This window comes from Carya illinoinensis, chromosome 11 (assembly GCF_018687715.1).
Source record: "Carya illinoinensis cultivar Pawnee chromosome 11, C.illinoinensisPawnee_v1, whole genome shotgun sequence".
Classification (NCBI taxonomy): domain Eukaryota; kingdom Viridiplantae; phylum Streptophyta; class Magnoliopsida; order Fagales; family Juglandaceae; genus Carya; species Carya illinoinensis.
In genome coordinates, this window is record NC_056762.1 from 20561579 (window position 1) to 20582414 (window position 20836).

General features: G+C 41.9%; 1 protein-coding gene across 1 annotated transcript; it reads right to left on the bottom strand.

Moving 5' to 3' along the window:
• Positions 1-16523: 16523 nt before the first annotated feature.
• On the bottom strand, positions 16524-20064 carry LOC122282014 (cationic amino acid transporter 6, chloroplastic-like). The gene is made up of 5 exons (XM_043093920.1): positions 19484-20064; positions 19131-19353; positions 18510-18840; positions 18172-18400; positions 16524-17251 (listed from the first exon to the last, which is right to left on the bottom strand). The coding sequence occupies exons 1-5, from the start codon at positions 19902-19904 to the stop codon at positions 16683-16685; spliced, it is 1773 nt and encodes a 590-aa protein (XP_042949854.1). The 5' UTR covers positions 19905-20064; the 3' UTR covers positions 16524-16682.
• Positions 20065-20836: the final 772 nt, after the last annotated feature.

Sequence of the window (20836 nt, forward strand, 5' to 3'; positions counted from 1 at the left end):
AACAATAAATCAAGCAACTTCGTCCTCCATCCACCCGGCCCCCGAACTCCTCGGACTCAATCCGGAATCAACCAACCAGCAGATTAATTAATTGAAAGAGCAATATATATTTAAATCTGAAAATAGGGTTTGGAAAATACTTATAGCGCTATATGGCAATTTTAGAAAATACGAGGCATTGCAAACGGCGGCGAAAAAGCAACGTCACAGTGAAAATTCACTGTGGCTGTGGGTTGTGAAAAACCCACTTTTGAACAGGGACAAACTAGGGCTTGGGATTGATAGGGAATGGTCTAGGGATGGTTGTGAAGCTATTGGAAGTGGTGGTTGGCCGTGGGTGGCGGCGGAATCGCCGGAAAGAGGCCGGATTTCCCAAAAAGGAAAGCTAGCTCGTGGGAGCTGTTCCGGTGGTCGTTGGAGGCCGGAAATGGGTGGGTTAGGACCGCAAGGGACCGGTGATGAAATGGTGAAGAAATGGTGGCCGGAGGTGGAGCGACGGCGGCGGATCGGAGCAAAATCCGTGCAGCCTTTGGAGAGCTTTTCCGGCCAAACGGCTGGCCGGATGGGGGTGGAAATCGGTGGGGTGGTGCGCCGGAGGGAGACGAAGAGGATGGTGCCGGCGGTGAGCCACACGGTAGCCGGACGGCGGTACACCGGGGGTAAGAAGTTCCGACGTGAGGGAGAGAGAAGAGAGAGAGAAACCGGGGGGGTGCTCGACGCGGGGGAGAGGAAAAAGAAAGAAAAGAAAAAAAAAGAAAAGAAAGGAAAAAGAAAGAAGGAAAAAGAAAAAAGAAAAAGGAAAAAGAAGAGAAAAAGGAAAAGAGATGTAGGGAAAAGATGAGGTCTGATCCTCATTCCGGGAAACGAAACTAAACCGCTAAAAAGAGATTAAAACTCACAAAACAACTAAAAGAAATAAAACACAACATCAATTAAATTAAAAACAATTTTAAAACGCAAATAAATTAAAATAAATAACTAAAATATTAATTAAAATAAAAACAATTATTTCAGCGAAAATACACTCAAAAGTGGGTCATCACATCCTCCCCTCCTTAAAAATAATTTCGTCCTCGAAATTGCAGATCAACCACCAACTTAAAGCAAGCCACAAGTAAGCACATAAACCAACTGTGATCAAGATTAAGACACATACCTTCTCTATTCGAACAAATACGGGTACTGCTCCCTCATGTCCGCTGCTCGCTCCCAAGAGAAGTCTTGAGCTAACGGATCTCCCCAAGCCACTTTAACCAAAGGTATCGTCTTGGACCTCAACTATTGCTCCTTCCAATCCAAAATCTGCGATAGAACAACTTCATAAGTGAGATCCGATTGCAACTGAATACTCGCTGGGTCGACGAAGCGTGGTTCTTGCTGTCCAAAGCTCTTCTTCAGGGATGATCCGTGGAAGACATCATGAACATCCCCAAAATAATCTGGCAAAGCAACTCTATAGGTGACGGACCCTACTCTCTCCAGAATCTGAAAAGGGCCGACGTACCTCGGATCTAGCTTCCTTTTCTTACCAAAACGCTTAACACCTCTCATGGGAGAGACTTTAAGGTAAACCCAATCACCAACTCCAAAAGATAACTCTCTCCTCCTGGTGTCAGCATAACTTTTCTGACGACTCTGAGCTGCCGCCATTTTATCTCTAATGATCCGGACTTGGCTTTGCATCTCTTGAATTATTTCGGGTCCAATTACCCTATTCTCCCCAACTTCATCCCAACACAAGGGCGACCTGCACTTTCTCCCATAAAGAGCTTCATAGGGAGCCATCTGAATGGTTGCATGGAAGCTGTTATTGTATGCAAACTCGATGAGCGGCAAATGGTTTTCCCAACTTCCTTGGAATTCCATGACACATGCCTGCAACATGTCTTCCAGGGTCTGAGTGGTGCGCTCTGACTGGCCGTCTGTCTGCGGGTGATAAGCAGTACTGAACTTCAACTTAGTACCCAAAGCTGCCTGCAAACTCTTCCAGAACTGCGACGTAAACCTCGGATCTCGATTTGACACTATACTCTTTGGTACGCCGTGTAGCCGTACTATCTCTTTGACATACAAACGGGTCAACTTACCTAAAGAGTCGGTGTTATTAACAGGCAGAAAATGAGCACTCTTCGTTAACCGGTCCACAATCACCCAAACAGAATTCTTCCCACTAGGCGTTCTCGGCAAACCCACTACGAAGTCCATCGTGATGACATCCCACTTCCACTCAGGAATAGGGAGGGGTTGGAGCATACCTGCAGGTCTCTGATGCTCGGCCTTCACCTGACGACATGTGTGGCATTTCTCCACATATAAGGCAACGTCCTTCTTCATTCCATCCCACCAGTAATTTTTCTTCAAGTCTCGATACATCTTTGTACTGCCGGGATGAATTGAATACGGGGCCGCATGAGCTTCCGCCATGATCCGTTCTTTGAAATCTGAGTCCTTTGGGACCACTCTGCGATCTCGGAACCAAAGTATCCCATCATTATCCATGCTATAATGCAACGGCCCTCGAGATTTTCTGACTCTTTTCCTGATGTTCAGCAGCTTCAGATCCTTTCTTTGGAGAGTTTTCAATTCTTCAAAATCAGTTACCCGAATATCAAGAACTGAAGACAAAATCTCTACTTGCTGCGAACTCTCTATAAGGAGCCTTCTCATCCCACAAAGCAACGACTCCAATTCTGACGGCTCGGCTTCATCTTCCAAATGCGACTTCCGGCTCAAAGCATCAGCAACTATATTAGCCTTCCCCGGATGGTACTTGATCTCACACTGATAGTCACTGATTAGCTCCAGCCATCGCCTCTGCCTCATATTCAGATTTTTCTGGGAAAACAAATGCTTCAAGCTCTTGTGATCAGTAAATACCTCGCAAGCTTCCCCATACAAGAAGTGCCGCCAGATCTTAAGGGCAAAAACAATCACAGCCAATTCTAGATCGTGCGTCGGATAATTCTTCTCATGGTCCTTTAGCTGATGAGATGCATAGGCTACAACCCGTCTTTCCTGCATAAGGACACAACCCAAACCGAACTTAGACGCATCACTGAAAACTATGAATGGCTTATGCAGTTCTGGGAGTGCTAACACTGGTGCCGTTATCAACCTGTTCTTTAATTCTTGGAAGCTTCTCTCACATTTCTCTGACCAAACAAATTCTGTATTCTTCCGAGTCAAAGCTGTGAGAGGTCTGGATAGGCGAGCAAAACCCTCTACAAATCTTCGGTAGTAACCGGCGAGCCCCAAGAAACTCCTGACCTCACGCACTGTTGTCGGGCGCTGCCGTGACAAAATGGCTTCTACCTTACTAGGATCAACTGCCACTCCGCCCCAGGAAATTACGTGCCCAAGGAATTTAAATTCTTTCAACCAGAATTCACACTTGCTGAGCTTGGCGTATAGCTGGTGTTCTCTCAATCTCTCAAGTACCAGACTAAGATGATACACATGCTCTTCAACATCTCAGGAATAAATCAATATATCATCAATAAATACTACCACAAAGGAATCCAGATAAGGTCGAAACACTCGATTCATCAAATCCATGAAAGCTGCAGGGGCATTAGCTAACCCAAACGGCATCACCTTAAATTCATAATGCCCATACCTCGACCTGAAAGCAGTTTTAGGCACGTCCTGGTCTCTGATTCTCAGCTGGTAGTATCCCGACCTCAGATCAATTTTAGAGAACACGGCTGCTCCTTGAAGCTGATCAAACAAATCATCAATCCGCGGGAGAGGGTATTTATTTTTGATGGTCACCTTGTTCAATTCCCGATAGTCAATGCACATACGGAGGGTTCCATTTTTCTTTTTAACAAATAAAACCGGTGCACCCCACGGCGACGTACTAGGCTGAATAAATCCCTTCTCTACCAGTTCTTACAACTGAGTCTTCAACTCTTTCAATTCAGCCGGGGCCATGCGATAAGGAGCTTTATGCACAGGAGCCGCTCCAGGTTCCAAGTCTATAACAAACTCCATCTCTCGCACAGGGGGTAGTCCGGGCAAGTCATCCACAAACACATCAGGGAATTCTTCCACAACTGGAATGTCTGCCAAGGACTTCTTCTCAGACGGCGTGGACACCATCTGAACCAAGAATGCATCCGCTTCCCATGCAATCTCTCTCCTTGCCTGAATCGCCGATATAATCATCGGCTTTTCTTTTAATCTACTCCCCGCAAATTCCAGACAATCACCATCTGGAAGCTGAAAGCTAATTATCCGACTTCTGCAATTAATACTCACAGAATATCGGTATAGCCAATCCATCCCGAGGATGATATCAAAACCCAACAGTTTGAACACCACCAAATCAGCATCCAGGAATCTTCCCTCAAAGTTTAACGGGCATCCCAAAGCAACCTTGGAACACCACACCATCTCACCATCGGGTAGAGCCACTACCATAGCCTTCGGCAACGCTTCCGTGACCAAATCACACACCCGTGCAAACGTGGAAGATACAAACGATTGTGAAGCACCGGAATCAAACAAGGTACAAGCATAAAACTCATACAAACGGACTCTTCCTGAACCAAACACACAACCCATGAAATCCAAAAAGCAAAGAATAAACCAAAAACACCAAAAGAAATAAATCCAACTTAAAATTATATTAATCCATACCTGTGATTACTCTAGCATCATGGGTCGCTGGTGCCTCATCATCCACCTCTCCGGGTGTGACAGCATAAACTCGGGCTTGCACTGTTTGTCTCGGGTTTGTTCTTCTACCGCGTCTACCTCCACGGCTTCCTTGAGCTGCTCTTGGACATTCTCGGGCAAAGTGACCCTGCTGGCCACAATTATAACATCGAGCCCCACCAGAAGGGCACTCACCCACATGGGCTCTATTACAAACTCCGCATACAAGCACACGTCCTCCCATGCGAACACTTGAGGATGCTTGCGGTCGAGTCCCGGTCCGCTGAACAAATTTCTGAGGCGAACCCGAGCTGCTTCCTTCACCAGAAAAACTCCGCCTCTTATGCCCTGGAGGGGAGCCCATACTCAGATTGTTTTCTCGTTCCACCAGGGTGGCCACATCCATTAATTCCTGAAAAGTGGATTTCCGATGGCTGACCACCATACGGCGTATATCAGGGCGCAGTCCCTCCTGAAAACGATCAGCTCGCATCTCCTCTGTGGCGATAAGGTGAGGAGCAAATCGCTCAAGTTCGATGAACCTCCGAGCGTATTGTTCCACTGTCGCGCCCCCTTGGACTAGATTGGAGAACTCTCTTGCCTTTTGCTTCCTTACCGATGCGGGAAAGAAGCGGTCATTGAACTCCTTCTTGAAACGCTGCCAGGTCACCGCAGCGAAAGATCCCAGTTCAGATTCCAACAACACCCTCTTGGTATCCCACCAATCAAAAGCGGTACCTTGCAAGAGATAGCTGGCGTAGAGTACTTGTTGCGCCTCAGTGCATCCACACACCTCAAAGGTTTTCTCCAGATCTTTGATCTATTTTCCAGTCTGAAGTGGATCCTCATTTCCAGTGAAGTGTGGAGTCCTATGCGCCAGGAAGCGCTCATAGGTGCATCCGGCTTGCACCATACTACTGGACCCTCCTGGATACATCTAAGGCCCTCCCTGATATGGCCAAGGACTTCCTGGTTGTGGCCAAAACCCTCCTTGTTGCGGACAAGACTCTCCTGACGGTGGATAAGGTCCTCCTGATGGTGGCCAAGGACCCCCTTGTTGTGGCCAAGGTCCTTGTTGTGGCCAAGGCCCTGTCTGTTGAGACCTCGCACTCTGCTGCATAAATTCTGTCATCTGCCGTATTGCTTCGGCTAGGGAGTCATCCCTGGAGGTATTGTCCCGTGGTTCCTGGGTAGATTTCCTTGGTCTCCCCATATTCCTGCCACAACACCACTCTTGACCCTCCTTTAAGAAAACAAATAAAACCATCATAAAACCAACAAAAACAAAACCACACCACACAGCAAGAAACAAAAGAAACCAGCTTGCAAAAATATAACCAAATAAATACAAACAAACAAACAAGCTCAAACAAATAAAACAACTGTACTTAACATAATTTTTTTAAAACACAACTTTAAAAAGCATTCTGGTACTGCCTACGGGAAATGTGGTTTTACCCAGAGCCAAACCGCTCTGATACCACCTGTGACGCCCCCAAATCCCCGCGCCCGAACACGGGAAAATCGAGGCGTCCGGATGGTGACAATCCGGGTCACCATCCCATCGACGGGTGCCAAGTGTGTGCAAATGCAATAGATGTGCACGAAGAGACACGCAGTGGATAAGCAAGTCAATAAATAAGTACCAGAATTTTTTCTTGTTTAATACAAAGCTAATCCAAAACGTACATAAATAAAATATTACAAAACACGCATATAATAAAATATCAAATACAAAGCATAACTTCAGCAACCCGACGGAGCCGCATCCTCGGGCTCAGCCTCCTCCTCCTCCTCCTCGAACTCTGCACCAAAAGTTACGGAACCAAAAATGGTACCGCAGGTAAGTAAACCCAAACACCACCAGATAAAAACACATAGAACTCAAACAACATGGATGCAAGAAAAACCAATGCACATGCCCCGCAAAACCACACTTTTTCCACGCACGCCAAAAACCCATTTGGCCCAATAAAAACATATTCTTAAAAACCACGCCTCGCCATTATCCCAGATAATGGCCCAAACCACCATTTTCCCAGAAAATGGATCAAAAGCCTCAAAACCAAAACTCGCCATTTTCCCAGAAAATTGCCCGCATCCGAAAACCATAAAAACAAACCGGTTATGCATGCACCATGATCTCCCCTAGGGATCATCCGCACACCCTGGCTCCGTGCCACACCGCAAGTAACGACTACGCATGTGACACCTAAACGAGCGATGCCCAGACTCGCGCCCTGCGCGTACCTGGCCAGGCCATCCTCTAGCCCTCGCCAGCGAAGGGCCACGGAGTCGGTGAGTAGAGCGATGCCCAAACTCGCGCCCTGCGCGTACCTGGCCGGGCCATCCTCTAGCCCCGCTCCCGTCGTCGCCCAGCGACAACTCAGGGGACGTCACTCAGTATTATCCACTCCCGAGTGACCAGAGGAGCTCCACCGAGATAATAACCCATCCCGGCTTGGGCTCGTGAGACACACGCACCCGAAAATCCAATCACGCCAGCAAAACAGGGTTTCTCAAATAAAAATAAAATACTCGTGCATGCACCATGCAAATGCAATTATCAATGCACAAAACAAACAACCAACCATAAAACAATAAATCAAGCAACTCCGTACTCCATCCACCCGACCCCCGAACTCCTCGGACTCAGTCCGTAATCAACCAACCAGCAGATTAATTAATTGAAAGAGCAATATATATTTAAATCTGAAAATAGGGTTTGAAAAATACTTACAGCGCTATATGGCAATTTTAGAAAACACGAGGCGTTGCAAACGGCGGCGAAAAAGCAACGTTACAGTGAAAATTCACTGTGGTCGTGGGTTGTGAAAAACCTACTTTTGAACGGGGACAAACTAGGGCTTGGGATTGATAGGGAATGGTCTAGGGATGGTTGTGAAGCTATTGGAAGGGGTGGTTGGCCGTGGGTGGCGGCAGAATCGCCGGAAAGAGGCCGGATTTCCCAAAAAGGAAAGCTAGCTCGTGGGAGCTGTTCCGGTGGTCATTGGAGGCCGGAAATAGGTGGGTTAGGACGGCAAGGGACCGGTGATGAAGTGGTGAAGAAATGGTGGCCGGAGGTGGAGCGACGGCGGCGGATCGGAGCAAAATCCGTGCAGCCTTTGGAGAGCTTTTCCAGCCAAACGGCCGGCCGGATGGGGGTGGAAATCGGTGGGGTGGTGCGCCGGAGGGAGACGAAGAGGATGGTGCCGGCGGTGAGCCACACGGTGGCCGGACGGCGGTACACCGGGGGTAAGAAGTTCCGACGTGAGGGAGAGAGAAGAGAGAGAGAAACCGGGGGGGGTGCTCGACGTGGGGGAGAGGAAAAAGAAAGAAAAGAAAAAAAAAAAGAAAGAAAGGAAAAAGAAAGAAGGAAAAAGAAAAAAGAAAAAGGAAAAAGAAGTGATGTAGGGAAAAGATGAGGTCTGATCCTCATTCCGGGAAACGAAACTAAACTGCCAAAAAGAGATTAAAACTCACAAAACAACTAAAAGAAATAAAACACAACATCAATTAAATTAAAAACAATTTTAAAACGCAAATAAATTAAAATAAATAACTAAAATATTAATTAAAATAAAAACAATTATTTCAGCGAAAATACACTCAAAAGCGGGTCATCACAAGATCTAATGAATAAAGTCATAATTAGTCATAAAGGTGTTCTTTGCCAAGTGACTAAGGAAATATTGAGTTGGAATGGAAATGGGGGGAAAGGTCGAAGTAGTTAGGTTCAAGGTTGGTCCTTCCATTGAAAACTTTTTGACAAAAGTACAAGGAAATTAAAATTCTAAAAATTAAAATAGTTCCAAAACTTTTTTTCAAAGCACTAAATCGTAAAAAGGATTTCATTAAGTTGGACAAGGAGGTTGAGTTTTAAAAAATCTATAGATAAGGTAAATAGACAAAAACAAATTCCAAAAGAATTTCTAAGAATGACGACTTGACTTGTTCAAAGAATTTCAAGAAATGGACTACGACTTAAAAACAAGCAAAGTCATGCCATAAGAACCATCGTGCAAAGAATTCATGGGCGGACCATTTTCGAGATACAACAAGTATGAGTGTAGGGAGGTCTAAGTATTTGGGATGAGTCATGCCAATAACACTTAAGAGCAAATTATATGGGTGATCGTACTTAAAGCATTCATGGTGAAAAAGGTTTTAATTATTCCGTCAAATCCTACATAAGCCAACATATATAGTACCAATCAGCTCTAACTAGACGATGGTATCCTCACGCCTAAACTTTATCCAAGATGTACCATCTAATCAAAGTACACTCACAGCTCATCTAAGATAAGCAACATACTCTAAAAGGTTCGAAACCATCCTAACCAATCAATAAAGGGCGCCTATAAATTTCTATCTGACACCATATACTTAAAAGCTCATCATCTCAATTCCAACTAACATTTAATTTGGTGTAACTAAACTCAATATCAAATACCACTAAAGTTCACCAATCATAACTGAAACTTTCTTCCAATATAACTTGTCCACCCAACTCTACTCTCAGCCTAACTTGATCACATTGTACAACATCATGTAAAATATCATTTCCATCAATCCGATGGACTTATATGACTTATTGATTTTCAAGCCTATCATACTAAGATTGAAGCCTAACTCTGGTACTGCACCTAGATGATTTATGGATTTACCCAGATCCATAAAAGCTTTGATACCACCCATAGCACCCTCGACCCCACTTGTGTTTTGCAAAAGTTATGAAGCCGGGATGTTGGCCACTCGGGTCACGCACCCCTAGCGCACTATAAAAGTAAGTGTGCGCATGCATACAATATAATAGCGTGCATTTAATCCACAACTATAAAACAAAAGGAAAGTCAAGATTTCTATCAATACTAGAATTTAAAGTTACGTCACCAAAAAAAATCCATAAAACACCAGTCTTCCAAACTCCAGCATTTAAATAATACAGTCAAACAACTTCAAAATTATACCAGCTACTCAACACTTAACCAAGGGGGAAAGGGCCCCCAAGTCTTTACTCTTCAGGTGCAGCCAAAGCTCCAAGCTCATAACTATCCTCTACATCAAAATCTATAGTTCCACAAAATGAAATTGCAAGTGGGGACACCACATTGATATTTTACAAAATCTCAGTAAGTGAAACTATGGTGCCCCAGATTCCTACATACAGAAAGGCGGAAATTATGACATCGGAATGATAACAATATGGGTCACATACCCCAAATGATAAGTGCTAAGTATGTGTACATACAAAAGTGTGCAGCAAACATCACAGTGGATAAATAAAAGATAGTCAACTAGGTATTAGGATTTTAAATACAGATTCACCAAAATAAAAGCCTTTCAAAAGGTTATACAGGTATCCAGCAAAATCTAATACAAAGCCAAAATACATAGACAAAGGGAAAATAAATCACATGATCAAAAAGTGACCACGAGTCACTCCTCCGACGGAGCCGAAGTCTTAGGATCAATGTCCTTCTCTGCATCAAAATCTACAATTTCATAAAATGGAACCGTAGGGTATGAATAACACGTGAGATTATGAGTCTCAGTAAGTAACCAACCAAATAACCCAAGAGATAAAAATAAATTTAAACAACCAACAAGTATGCTTGCACATGCTAAAACATGCATGAGATCAAAACCATCATTTTTTCCGAAAATGGCTATATTTCCAACGCACGCCAAAAATCTCATTTGGCCCAAAACAAATCCATTAAAAGAAATAACTGACATTTTCCTAGCAAACAGCCCAAGTATAAAACAACTATTTTCCTAGAAAATGGTCCATATATCCATTTATCAAAATCAGCCCCTTTTCCCACAAAATAGCCCATTATCCAATTATCATGTATGCACCATTATCCAATAAAACTAGCTCCGTGTCTAGCGCATTCATGACCAAGCATTTTCTAACACCCGCCAGCAGAGGAGCCACAGAGTCAACACGAGAGCGTAACCATCTCATCTGATCCTATTGTCACCCAACGACAACCCAAGGATGTCACTTAGTGTTATATGCTCTTAAGTGACTAAAGGAGCTCCACCGAGATAATGCCCCATCTCGGTTTGGGGTGGTGATACACACATACCCAAAAATCCTTTCTCAACATGAAAACCCAGTTTTCATTCATAATACATGAAAATGTATGCAACAAAATAATGAATGTTATGACACAAAACTCAACAAATAAAATACCCAACCACAACCCAACTCCACAAATATACCCATCCTCCAATCCGACCCAAAAATCCACATCCAACAACAACCACAAAAAATATCCCAAGACTTCTCGAACCCAAGGTCCGTCACAACTAAACAGACTGTAGAAAATATGTTAATGTAAAAATATATTTAAATCTCATTAAAATTTTTAGAAAATTACTTACAGTGATGAAAAGGTGAAACTTTGGAAGATCAAAGCGCACAAGCACCCGATTAATGCTAAATTGAACCCGAAATAAAATCATCAATAATTTGAGACTGAAAATGGAATCTTGAAATAAAGGAAATACAAGGTGAAATTTAAGGGAAGTTGGGCTGATTCACAAGATGATGAACATCAAAGATGATGGCTGGAAAATGGTAGATGATAAGAGAATACACAACCAAAGAAAACAGAACAAGGCTCACGGGTTAGGGGCTAAAAATAGGGCACAAGTAAGGCCAAAAGCAGAGCATGGGCTGGGGGAGAAATGGAGGTGACAACAGATGGAGGTTCTCGCCACGGGATGCGCGGCACAAAGGAGAAATGGTGGAGGGAGAGACAAGCAGAGGAGCTCACGTGTTTACAGCTGGGAAATGCGAAAGAGAAGAGAACCAACAGAAAGAAGAAAGAAAAATTAGAAGAAAGAAGGAGGGGTGCGGAGCAGTTGGCAATGTGAGGCCAAGACCAGCACCCATAGGGTGGTTCAGAGGTGGAAATGAGTGGCATCATGGCTAGGTAGCATGGCAAAAACATGAGAAAAAACTACAAAGATGGAAGAGGGAGTCAAGGCTTCTGAAGGGAAAATGAAGAGAAACAAACCAAAGGAAAAGGAAAACAAAAGTAGAGGAAGGATATGGAGGCTACGACAATGAGAAGCAGGGGAAGAAGAAAACTGAAAAATAAAGAAGAAGAAGAAGTGAACTGTGCACAGAAGAAGAAAAATAAGAGAATGAAGCCCTAAGGGCTGGCCAAAACGGCACCGTATAGGGGAAAGAAAATGGCTAAAATGCCACAACGGGCTGGGTCCAAAACAGAAATAGACACACCCAAAACAAGCCCAATCCGAAAAAGAAGAGGTCCAAAAAATAAAAAGGCATAATAAAATAGATAAAAGATAAATAAAAACACTACAACTAAATATTAATAAAATAGAACAATAAATTATTGATTATGGGTGAGTGTGGGTCATGATACACACTCACCCACAAAATTATTCTTGACACCAAAATCACAATTTTGTCGGCTTTCAACATTAACACAACAAAGTACAATTACTTAAATTTTAATAACATGTAACAGATATAATGTAGAGATGCAATAGATAATTAGTGATTTACATGGCACAATATCAACTATTGATTAAAACAAAAAAAATAAAGTTTCACAGCAAGTCAATACTTATCATTACAACAAGTGCAATTTAACCCCATTACTTCACAAGGCCTTCGGCCACATTTTTGAAAAATTATCCAATTACAATCTGTTCCCAACGCTTCATACCCAAGGTCTCAGCTCTACATTTTCCAACCAAACTACACAACACAGATTAAAAAATCTTCCAACAATGAATATTTTAAAATTTAGTTCGAGGACCACTTACAGTAGAGAGGTAGAATGTCTGGATGCTTGAGGCATCCTGAGCTCTGCTACTGGTTGTGGTTGCTCCTTTCAGCGGGTGGTGTGGTGGTCCTAAAGGTGGTGGTGTGGGTGTCTAGAGTTGAGAGAGACAAAGAGACAATGAGTGTGTTAAAGTCAAAGACACAAAGGCACAAGAGGGATGGAGAGTGGTAGAGATAGATGGACAGAGAGTGGTAGAGGTAGTGATAGAGGGCACAAGATGGATGGAAGTGGCAGATATAGAGGGATAGCGAGTGCCAGAGATAGAGGCTGAGAGAGGGAGGAGCATGCCTTGGCTAACATTGGATGGTGCGGTACGTTTATCGACAGCTGTTGGAGCTTTTCAACCCACAAGCTTCTAACTTTAGGATCAAAGAGAAAGGTTGATGGTGGTTGCTCATGGTGCGGCCATGACTGAGAGAAATATGAAAGAAATCAAGAGCAGGGAAGGGAGAAATCGAGAGGATGGGGGTGGGAGCTTCTTCATAGCAAAGAGGATGTCGAAGGCTAGGGGTTGCGATGGTGCAATGCATCATGATGTGAGGCTACACGACCAATGGTCACTAAAAGACTCGATCATCGATGGTGGTTTCCTTACGTCAGCCCCCTTCGACGTCCAGTCACTGCCAACAGTTGTAGCCCTGTTCAACCTCACTGCCGCCAATTGATGCCACTCACAACTAGCATGGCTGTTTCTCTTCTCAAATCTCTATCTCTCCCTCTCCCCCTTGGTAAATCTCCCGCCTATTAGTGCCTCTTCTCTATGTGTGTGTATTTCTGGTTCATGAGCCTGGTTTCTTCTTCACAATTTTTCATTGTATTTGTTTAGCCATGAATATACATAATTAGGTTCGAGGTTTCGTGCCAAATCCAAAATGTAATTTCCTTTCTTTAGGTAGATCTATGCACATGCTAGAAATGTGTCCATACAAGTCAAGATGATCAACTAATTAATTAGGTAAATTACTTGGTAGCACCTTGGTTATGCACTCTATGTAAACAACTACTGCCGATTGCCTTCTTGAGCTCTTCACCCTGCGAAAAGTTTTATATTCTAATTACCATGAATTTCGTGAAACAAAGGAGAAATATGGAATTAATTATCCAATTAGAGTTATCAAGGTAAATATTACTTTTTGCCGTAAATTATACGCCACGAGACTCCCACAAGTCGAACTAGTGGGAAAAAGTTATTTCCCATAAAAAATGCCTTTTTGCCATGAATCCCCCCCTTGGAGAACCACAATATATCTTATAGTGGGTGATGCTAGCCGATCACGGTGCCTATGATCGAGAGAGGAAAGAAACAAATATTGGGGGCAAGAGGCGTTCGTCATAGGTTTTTTTTTTTTGGAGGGGGGGGGGGGGGGTTTCACGATGGTGCAGGGATCTAGAGGACAACAATGTGTGGAGACAAAGCATGTGATGGAAGGAGATAGCATAATCACTTTCTTTATTGGGTACCGAGAAGTAGCGGGGGAGATGAGAAGTGGTGAGATGAGAGAAGACAAGGGAGAAAGAGAGAAAGGGGGGGGGGGGGGGGTGGCGAGTGTTGGTCAGATGGTGGCAGAAGAGGCAGAGTAGCTTCGATGCATGGCTTCAAGGTGGTGGTGGAGCGGGGATGGGTTGTGGTAGAATAAGGAAGGAGGAGAGACTAGAGAGAGGAAAGAAGGAAAAAGTTAGGGTTTTTAAACTTCAAAGTGGTCGGAACAACACTATATAGGATATATATGGGCCTAGGCTTAGTTTTTCTTGTTTGGTCTGGGCTTATACACGGGCCAAGGCTTCAACACACACACCCAATAAAACAACAAAAGGGACTGAGCTTCACATTATATATATGATTTTTATAATTATATGATGGGCCACCAAGGTATGCAGTAGTTATGAATGAATCTTCAAAACTCCGATAGGGTACCAACCTCTTTTTCTTTTTTCTTTTTCAAATCTTCAAAACTTCGATACTTGCAGTTTAGTGGGGATATTATATACTTGCGATGATGTAGACGTTGTTTATGCCTCAATGCAGGCCAGAATACAATGATGTATTTTAGTGGGCTCTATGGTTCGTGTTTGTTGTTAGATGGTCAGTCATGCATCTATTTCTCCAACCTCACTTGACGGTGTCATGGCAGCCAGCCGGTTGTATCTTGGGGCCGCTTTTGCACTAGGTGGTTAGTGAGTTTGTGCATCTCACCATGTGGTTAAATGCAGCTCGGTGGCCAACTTTTGGGGCTGGATGTTCTGTTTGATACGTTGGCTCACTCGATGGTGATGAGGTGGCTGGTTGTAATCAAGCTCTATCTGCTTGGAGGACTATACGTACGCCTCCCATGACTAGAAATAACACAAGAGATACTGTATACATAGAGGTTGGAGGTTAGGATTTAGGCCATGTAGAATGTTCCGTTAATACAAAAGATTTGAAACTAATTTGTGTTAGTTTTTAAGATTATCCTTGTGCTTGTTGGTGTTTGCAGGCCACCCATGTTGTTAATGTTGCTAGCTAGAGATTATCAGTGTGATATAATTACTTTAGTATCGTGTGTACGTCCGGTTCGTTTGTGATGTACGTATGTTGACCTAGAGGATGTTATCGGCAGGGATTAATGCATTTGTGTTTATATTTTTTGGAAAAATGCTCGCATTTATCCTCCTCGAAAATAAAAGATTCTTCACTTATGACTTCATCATTATAATTTTTAATTTATTTTTTTATGTTTTATTTTTTATGATCTATACCTTCAGATCGCATTCACAACTATTGGTATATGCATAAATGAGAAATGAAAAAGAGGAAAAGAAAAAGGTTAGGAAATCATCATGCATGGTGGCAAATTAACATGACGAGTATAATCTAGACCCAAAGGGCTATATATCTGACTATTCAGGTCAATACTGAACGATAAGTTACAAAACAATATCTAGCTAGGATTCATGTATATATATATACCTAATTCGATCAAGAGGAAAAATCAACTTAACTAATTACTAATATTCGATTCTTTGAAAATGACAGACCAGAAAATGCAACTTCTAATATTCGAATCTACCATCTGGGCCAATCATTATTATCTTGAATATATAAGGAAACAATTAATATGACCCACCAGCTTCACCATGATTCTCTGGGGTTTGTCAGAATTTATGTCTTCTTATCAGCACAGTTTGCAGAATACAGTACCCTGAAAAATGGACCAAATTGGAGACTGACATCTCTTTGAGTCAGAATTAGCTAGTCGTTATTCAGTTTGGTTCAGCTATTAATTTGACTATACATGGTTTCATTCAATTACAAATCATCATGATAAAAGAAATAGTTATATGAGATGAAAGAGATATTCAAACCGAGAAAAGAAAATTAGAAAGCAAATGAAAAGATTACATTTTTATGAAGCTGTTTAATTAATTTGGTGTTTCCAGATAAAGCATGGATGTTAATCTTTTTATAATTAATTACGACCCTTCGGATGTTGAAAGAACATTAATATTGCAGTGCTTGCATGCCTATCCAAGAATCTTTCCCTGCGCGCGGTAACCTAGCTAGCTAGTTTTTATAGGAAATAAGTTTGATTCATAGGATCCAACTTCTGCCTAGCTAGTTAGTACTTTGAGGTGAAAAAAGTTTTCAGCAGATCTCTCCCTGCGTGACGATAAAAGTTGCCTATTTTGGATGAGTTAGAGATGGTGACAAAAAAAGGAAAAAAAAAAAAAAATGAAGGACTAGGGTCTGTAGGTCATCCTTTCCGAGAGGTTCATTATTGTGTCCATCATTGCTTGCTATGGCCCAAAATGTCCTCAATCACCTTCCCCCCACCACCAAATTAAAAGAGGCATTCTCTTGACATCTTTCCCATTTTTATGATGTTGCCATCACCATTCCAGTACAGTTCGATGGAATCAAAGAGAAACAAAGTGCAACCAAATGAAATCTACAGAAGCGAAACTCTCTCTCTCTCTCTCTCTCTCTCTCTCTCTCTCTCTCTCTCTCTTAGCTAGTCATTTACGTTCCTCGTTCAAGTAAATTCCATGATCTTCTTTCAATGAAATTCTATAAGTGAGCACTGTAACAACCTTTGAAACTAAAAGGCTCGATTTAAATGAAATTAAAGAGGAGAAGCAAAAGATTTTTAAGCATTTTCACAGTTCACTTTGTTCAACTTCCCCCTCTCTTTTCCAGGGCAAGTTCTATAATCAAAGCACTTGATGAATGTCTGCCTTAGTCTGTGGCGTCGACAAGTTTGAGTTCACTTCATTAACACCCATATTCTCAAACTCCTCTGCTTGGTAAGTTGAATGAACACCATACAGCACATAGAACAAAGTTATGAATCCGGACCAAATTGCAAACCTTTTAAATGCCAGCATATTCAGTGTGGTCATAAGGAAGACGTTAAGGAAGACTGATATTGCCGCCGGCCATGGCATAAATGGCACCCACCATTCCGAGTGATCTTGGCGTTGATTACAAGGTACCATGAAGTAGTGGAAGATGGCAGTGATGATGATCATGGATCCCCCAAATAAGGGAAGGTTCCACCATTGTTGCTTGAGCTTCCATGATATGGAGACGCCAAGGGCACAAGATGAGAGAAGGAAGAGGAACAAGAAGGTATGTGAAGCTGGGTTCTTGCCAATTATCACATATCTTCGGTAGATGAGAGCGTTGGCCACAAGGTAGAACACCAAGAGTGTGCCCAGGCTGACCATTCCAATGACTATCTGGAGTTCCGTGAAGAGTGCAATTGTAGCCGTACAGATTCCTACAGGATGATGATCAGGAGTGGATCAGACGATCATTTTAATGATGGGATTTTATTTCATGTCTAACATTGATATATTTAAAAGGTCAAAACAAGTTTTTAAATCGCACAGATTCACAGAATAAAACATTATATATATATGGTTTTCACCACTTGGAATGGGGAAAATAGGCAAATATATATATAGTGGAAAAGTAAATAAATACAGAAGTTGTTCCATTATTGGTCAGTATTGATCTGATATATATGCAGCTATTTAGGCGGCCAAAAGAAGTTGGATTTAGCTACAAAATTTGTGGGGTGGGGTGTTTTCTTTCTAAAGTACTATCAATGAAAGTGTCTGCCGGATGTACTCGTGTGGATTGTTGCCACTGGAAGAAAAATAAATACCTGTACTAATTATATAAAACGAGAACGATTATTTAGAATCATTACAGATTTATTTCAACAGAAAATAATCATTTTTACAAAAAATAACTGACCACGAGCAGTTTCTTGTAGTATGCAAGCTAAACGTGGTTTCACAGATTGAGTTTTTGTTTTCTTTAATTTTAAAATTTTGTTTCTAGTATATTTCCCTTTTGTGGTGTACGTTAATGTTGCCCCCATTATCAATATGGACAGACCTTGAACAGGATTAATGGTAAGGAACATACTATATCATAAAACTTAAGCATCCACCCAATCCAAAGTCTCAAACCCAACCCAACAAAATTAAGGAGCACTGACTGAACAAATTAAGAAAACATTTAGGGGAAGTATCATAAACAGATTGTTCCTGCGATATCTTGTTATTTACAAGGTTGAAACAATTTGTATTAATCCGGATTGGTCCATGTTGTGTTTTCTTCATGCATTCGGAGACCTAGATTATAGGTTTATAAAGAAGGATATGATTATTCGTGCAAAATTTTACTTACCCAGGATGAGAGTGGCATTCAATGGGGTGCCTGTTGAAGGATGAACCTTGGCCAACCATGAAGGCACCAGATGGGCTCTTCCGATTACACAAAGGTACCTAGCTTGACCTAACATGGCAACCAGGAGAGAAGCAACAATTCCCAAGCTTGCGCCTGCCCCAACAACATTGCTCCCCCATTTCCACCCAATATTTTGGAAAGCGGCAGAAAATGAAGCTTTATCTGGTATCTAAAAACAATTGATGAAGATTTACAATAAATTAGTTAGAATGTGCACTAAGCGTACTTATGCAAACACTTGCAGGATGTTTTTGGTATATCAAATTTAGATTATTTACCTTATCATACGGAATCATCATACACAAAGACAAGGCCATAAGGCAATATAGAGCAGAAACAATGAGAACTGAACCAACAATCCCCACAGGGAGGCTCTTTGAAGGGTTTTGGATCTCTTCTGCCATCGTTGAAACTGAGTCATATCCGATATAGCTGAAGTAAACAATGGCTGCTCCATCAAGAATACCTCTAACACCCTTCGGAGCTAGTCCTCCGGGGCTTACCAAGTTATTGGCACTACCCTTGAAGAAGCCAGCAATTATTATAAATCCAAAGAAAACTATATGAAAGGCTGTCATAATAATGTTCAAGAGAGAGCTTTCCTTTGTACTGCAATATCAAAACAGACCTCCATCACTATTGAGATCCACTGAAACAATAAAAACCATTTCCTGATTGTCCACTAAAATTAGGGAAAACACTATTTAATCAATGGGAAATTAATATATATATATATATATTTAATATGTCGTCGAGAAATAGGCCAATATATATCAAAAAATAACCAAGCCATATGCCCACTAACCCTGGTCAATGAAAGATATAGCAAACAACGAAAACTTTGTGCACCAAGATCAAGAAAAGCTTTGTAATTTTATATATATGGTAAGAAATCTAACCTATGGGATAGACAGAGAGTGAGAAGGAGAATAATAGCGACAGCCGAGAAATCCAACTTATCGTAACCTTCTACTAGGCCGTCCACTTCCACTCTCCATGAGTTTGGATCATTAGCTCCGACAACACAGGTTAAATAGTCGGTAAAACTTCTTGCTACCGCGGCGTTGGATAATACATAATCCATTAGAATGGTTGCTCCAGCAAAGTAACCCACAAACTCTCCTACATATATATATAGTTTCAAAATAAAGCACTGAAAGGAGCTAATGAAGAAGAAAATGGAGTATGCCAAAAAGAGGAAAGACCCAGTACAGCGAAATGGAAAAGGAAGTGACAAAAAAAATATGCATACCAAAAGTCACTCTAAGATAGCTGAAGGCACCTCCGGCAACAGGAATTTGAACCGAGAATTCGGTATAACATAAGGAGGAAAGTAGGGCTGATATTCCAGCAATGATATATGATATGAAGATGGAAGGGCCAGAGTGTTGGTTGGCTGCAGAACCAGTTGTGACAAAGACACCAGCACCAAGCATTCCACCAACACCAAGGGCTACCAAATCATACCACTTGAGCTTCCTCTTCATGTCTGCCCCAGACCTTCGCCTCACTTGGTTGAGCTCTTGGTCTGGGGTCCATGTGGCCAACATTCTGTTTCTGAGCCTGTGAGGTGTTTGGGAGAGGGAATAGAGATAATTGGAGAAACAAATATTGTTGGGTGCAGTTTGTATGGTGGCCATGTTTGTGAAAGAATGGAGTGTTTTAGCTTCCATGAGATGGGGTGAAGTGAAGGTTTTAAATATGCATTTGGGAGAGGATATAATGCTTGATTCTTGATTCTTTTACTCAAGGTTGATGAGCGAACGCAAGTGGGTGTCCCTAGCTTTATTGAGACTACCTAGTTGCCCTTATGTGTGTTGAGAATGACAATAACACCCTCCTTTTTTCTCTCTCTCTCTCTCTCTCTCTCACAAACAGCCTTTGAGAACCCCAAGACCCTAAAGTTCTTCTGTTATAGAAGCATGCACAAAAAAAAAAAAAAAATTGGAAAAGGCCGAGCCATTTTGTAGTGAGCTTTGTAGGAGGAATGACTGTGCGAAGAAGGGACTTTGACCTATTCTTTTGGAATTTCACATATAAACTTTGAAAAGAGGTGACAAGCATCCAACACTTTGTTAAAGCAACAAAAGATTTCTTCAAATTAGTCTCGAGAATAATTGAACGTGATTCCTCCGCACATTGATCACAGTTCCAGCTAGCCATTATATTGGTAGTGCACTGCTCCCATAAACTGCCCAAAGTTTTAGAGCAAAACACGTGTAGGGTTGCAACAAAGATGGATCGATATTTGTTACATAGTTTTACCAAATCTGATTCCAGATGATTTTGGACCAATCCAAGAAATGATAGTCAAGTTAATGGAACCATATCTTTAAAGCAGAATTTAAAAGTCCCGCTTTTAAGAAGCGAAACGAGTGGTTTTTGGGTACTCACCATAAGTTATATTAATGTACGGAAAAAGGGCGAAAATAATAAGAAACTGATCTTGGAACTAATTTGAACATTTGTTTATCAGTTTAGTGAAAGCTTGTCTGACATCTCATATTTATGCAGCTTGTGCAACATATTCCCTCAAATCTATATATACGTACTAATTAAACTCCTGAAATGCAGCATTTGATGATCAATATGTGCTGAATAAAGC

Excerpts from the sequence above, each read along its gene's own strand:
- LOC122282014 (XM_043093920.1), bottom strand. The coding sequence starts at position 19,904 with ATGGAAGCTAAAACACTCCATTCTTTCACAAACATGGCCACCATACAA. Across the intron at positions 18,841-19,130 it reads ACTCTCTGTCTATCCCATAG|TACAAAGGAAAGCTCTCTCT; the intron begins GTTAGATTTCTT and ends TTGATATTGCAG. Across the intron at positions 17,252-18,171 it reads GAATGCCACTCTCATCCTGG|GAATCTGTACGGCTACAATT; the intron begins GTAAGTAAAATT and ends ATCATCCTGTAG.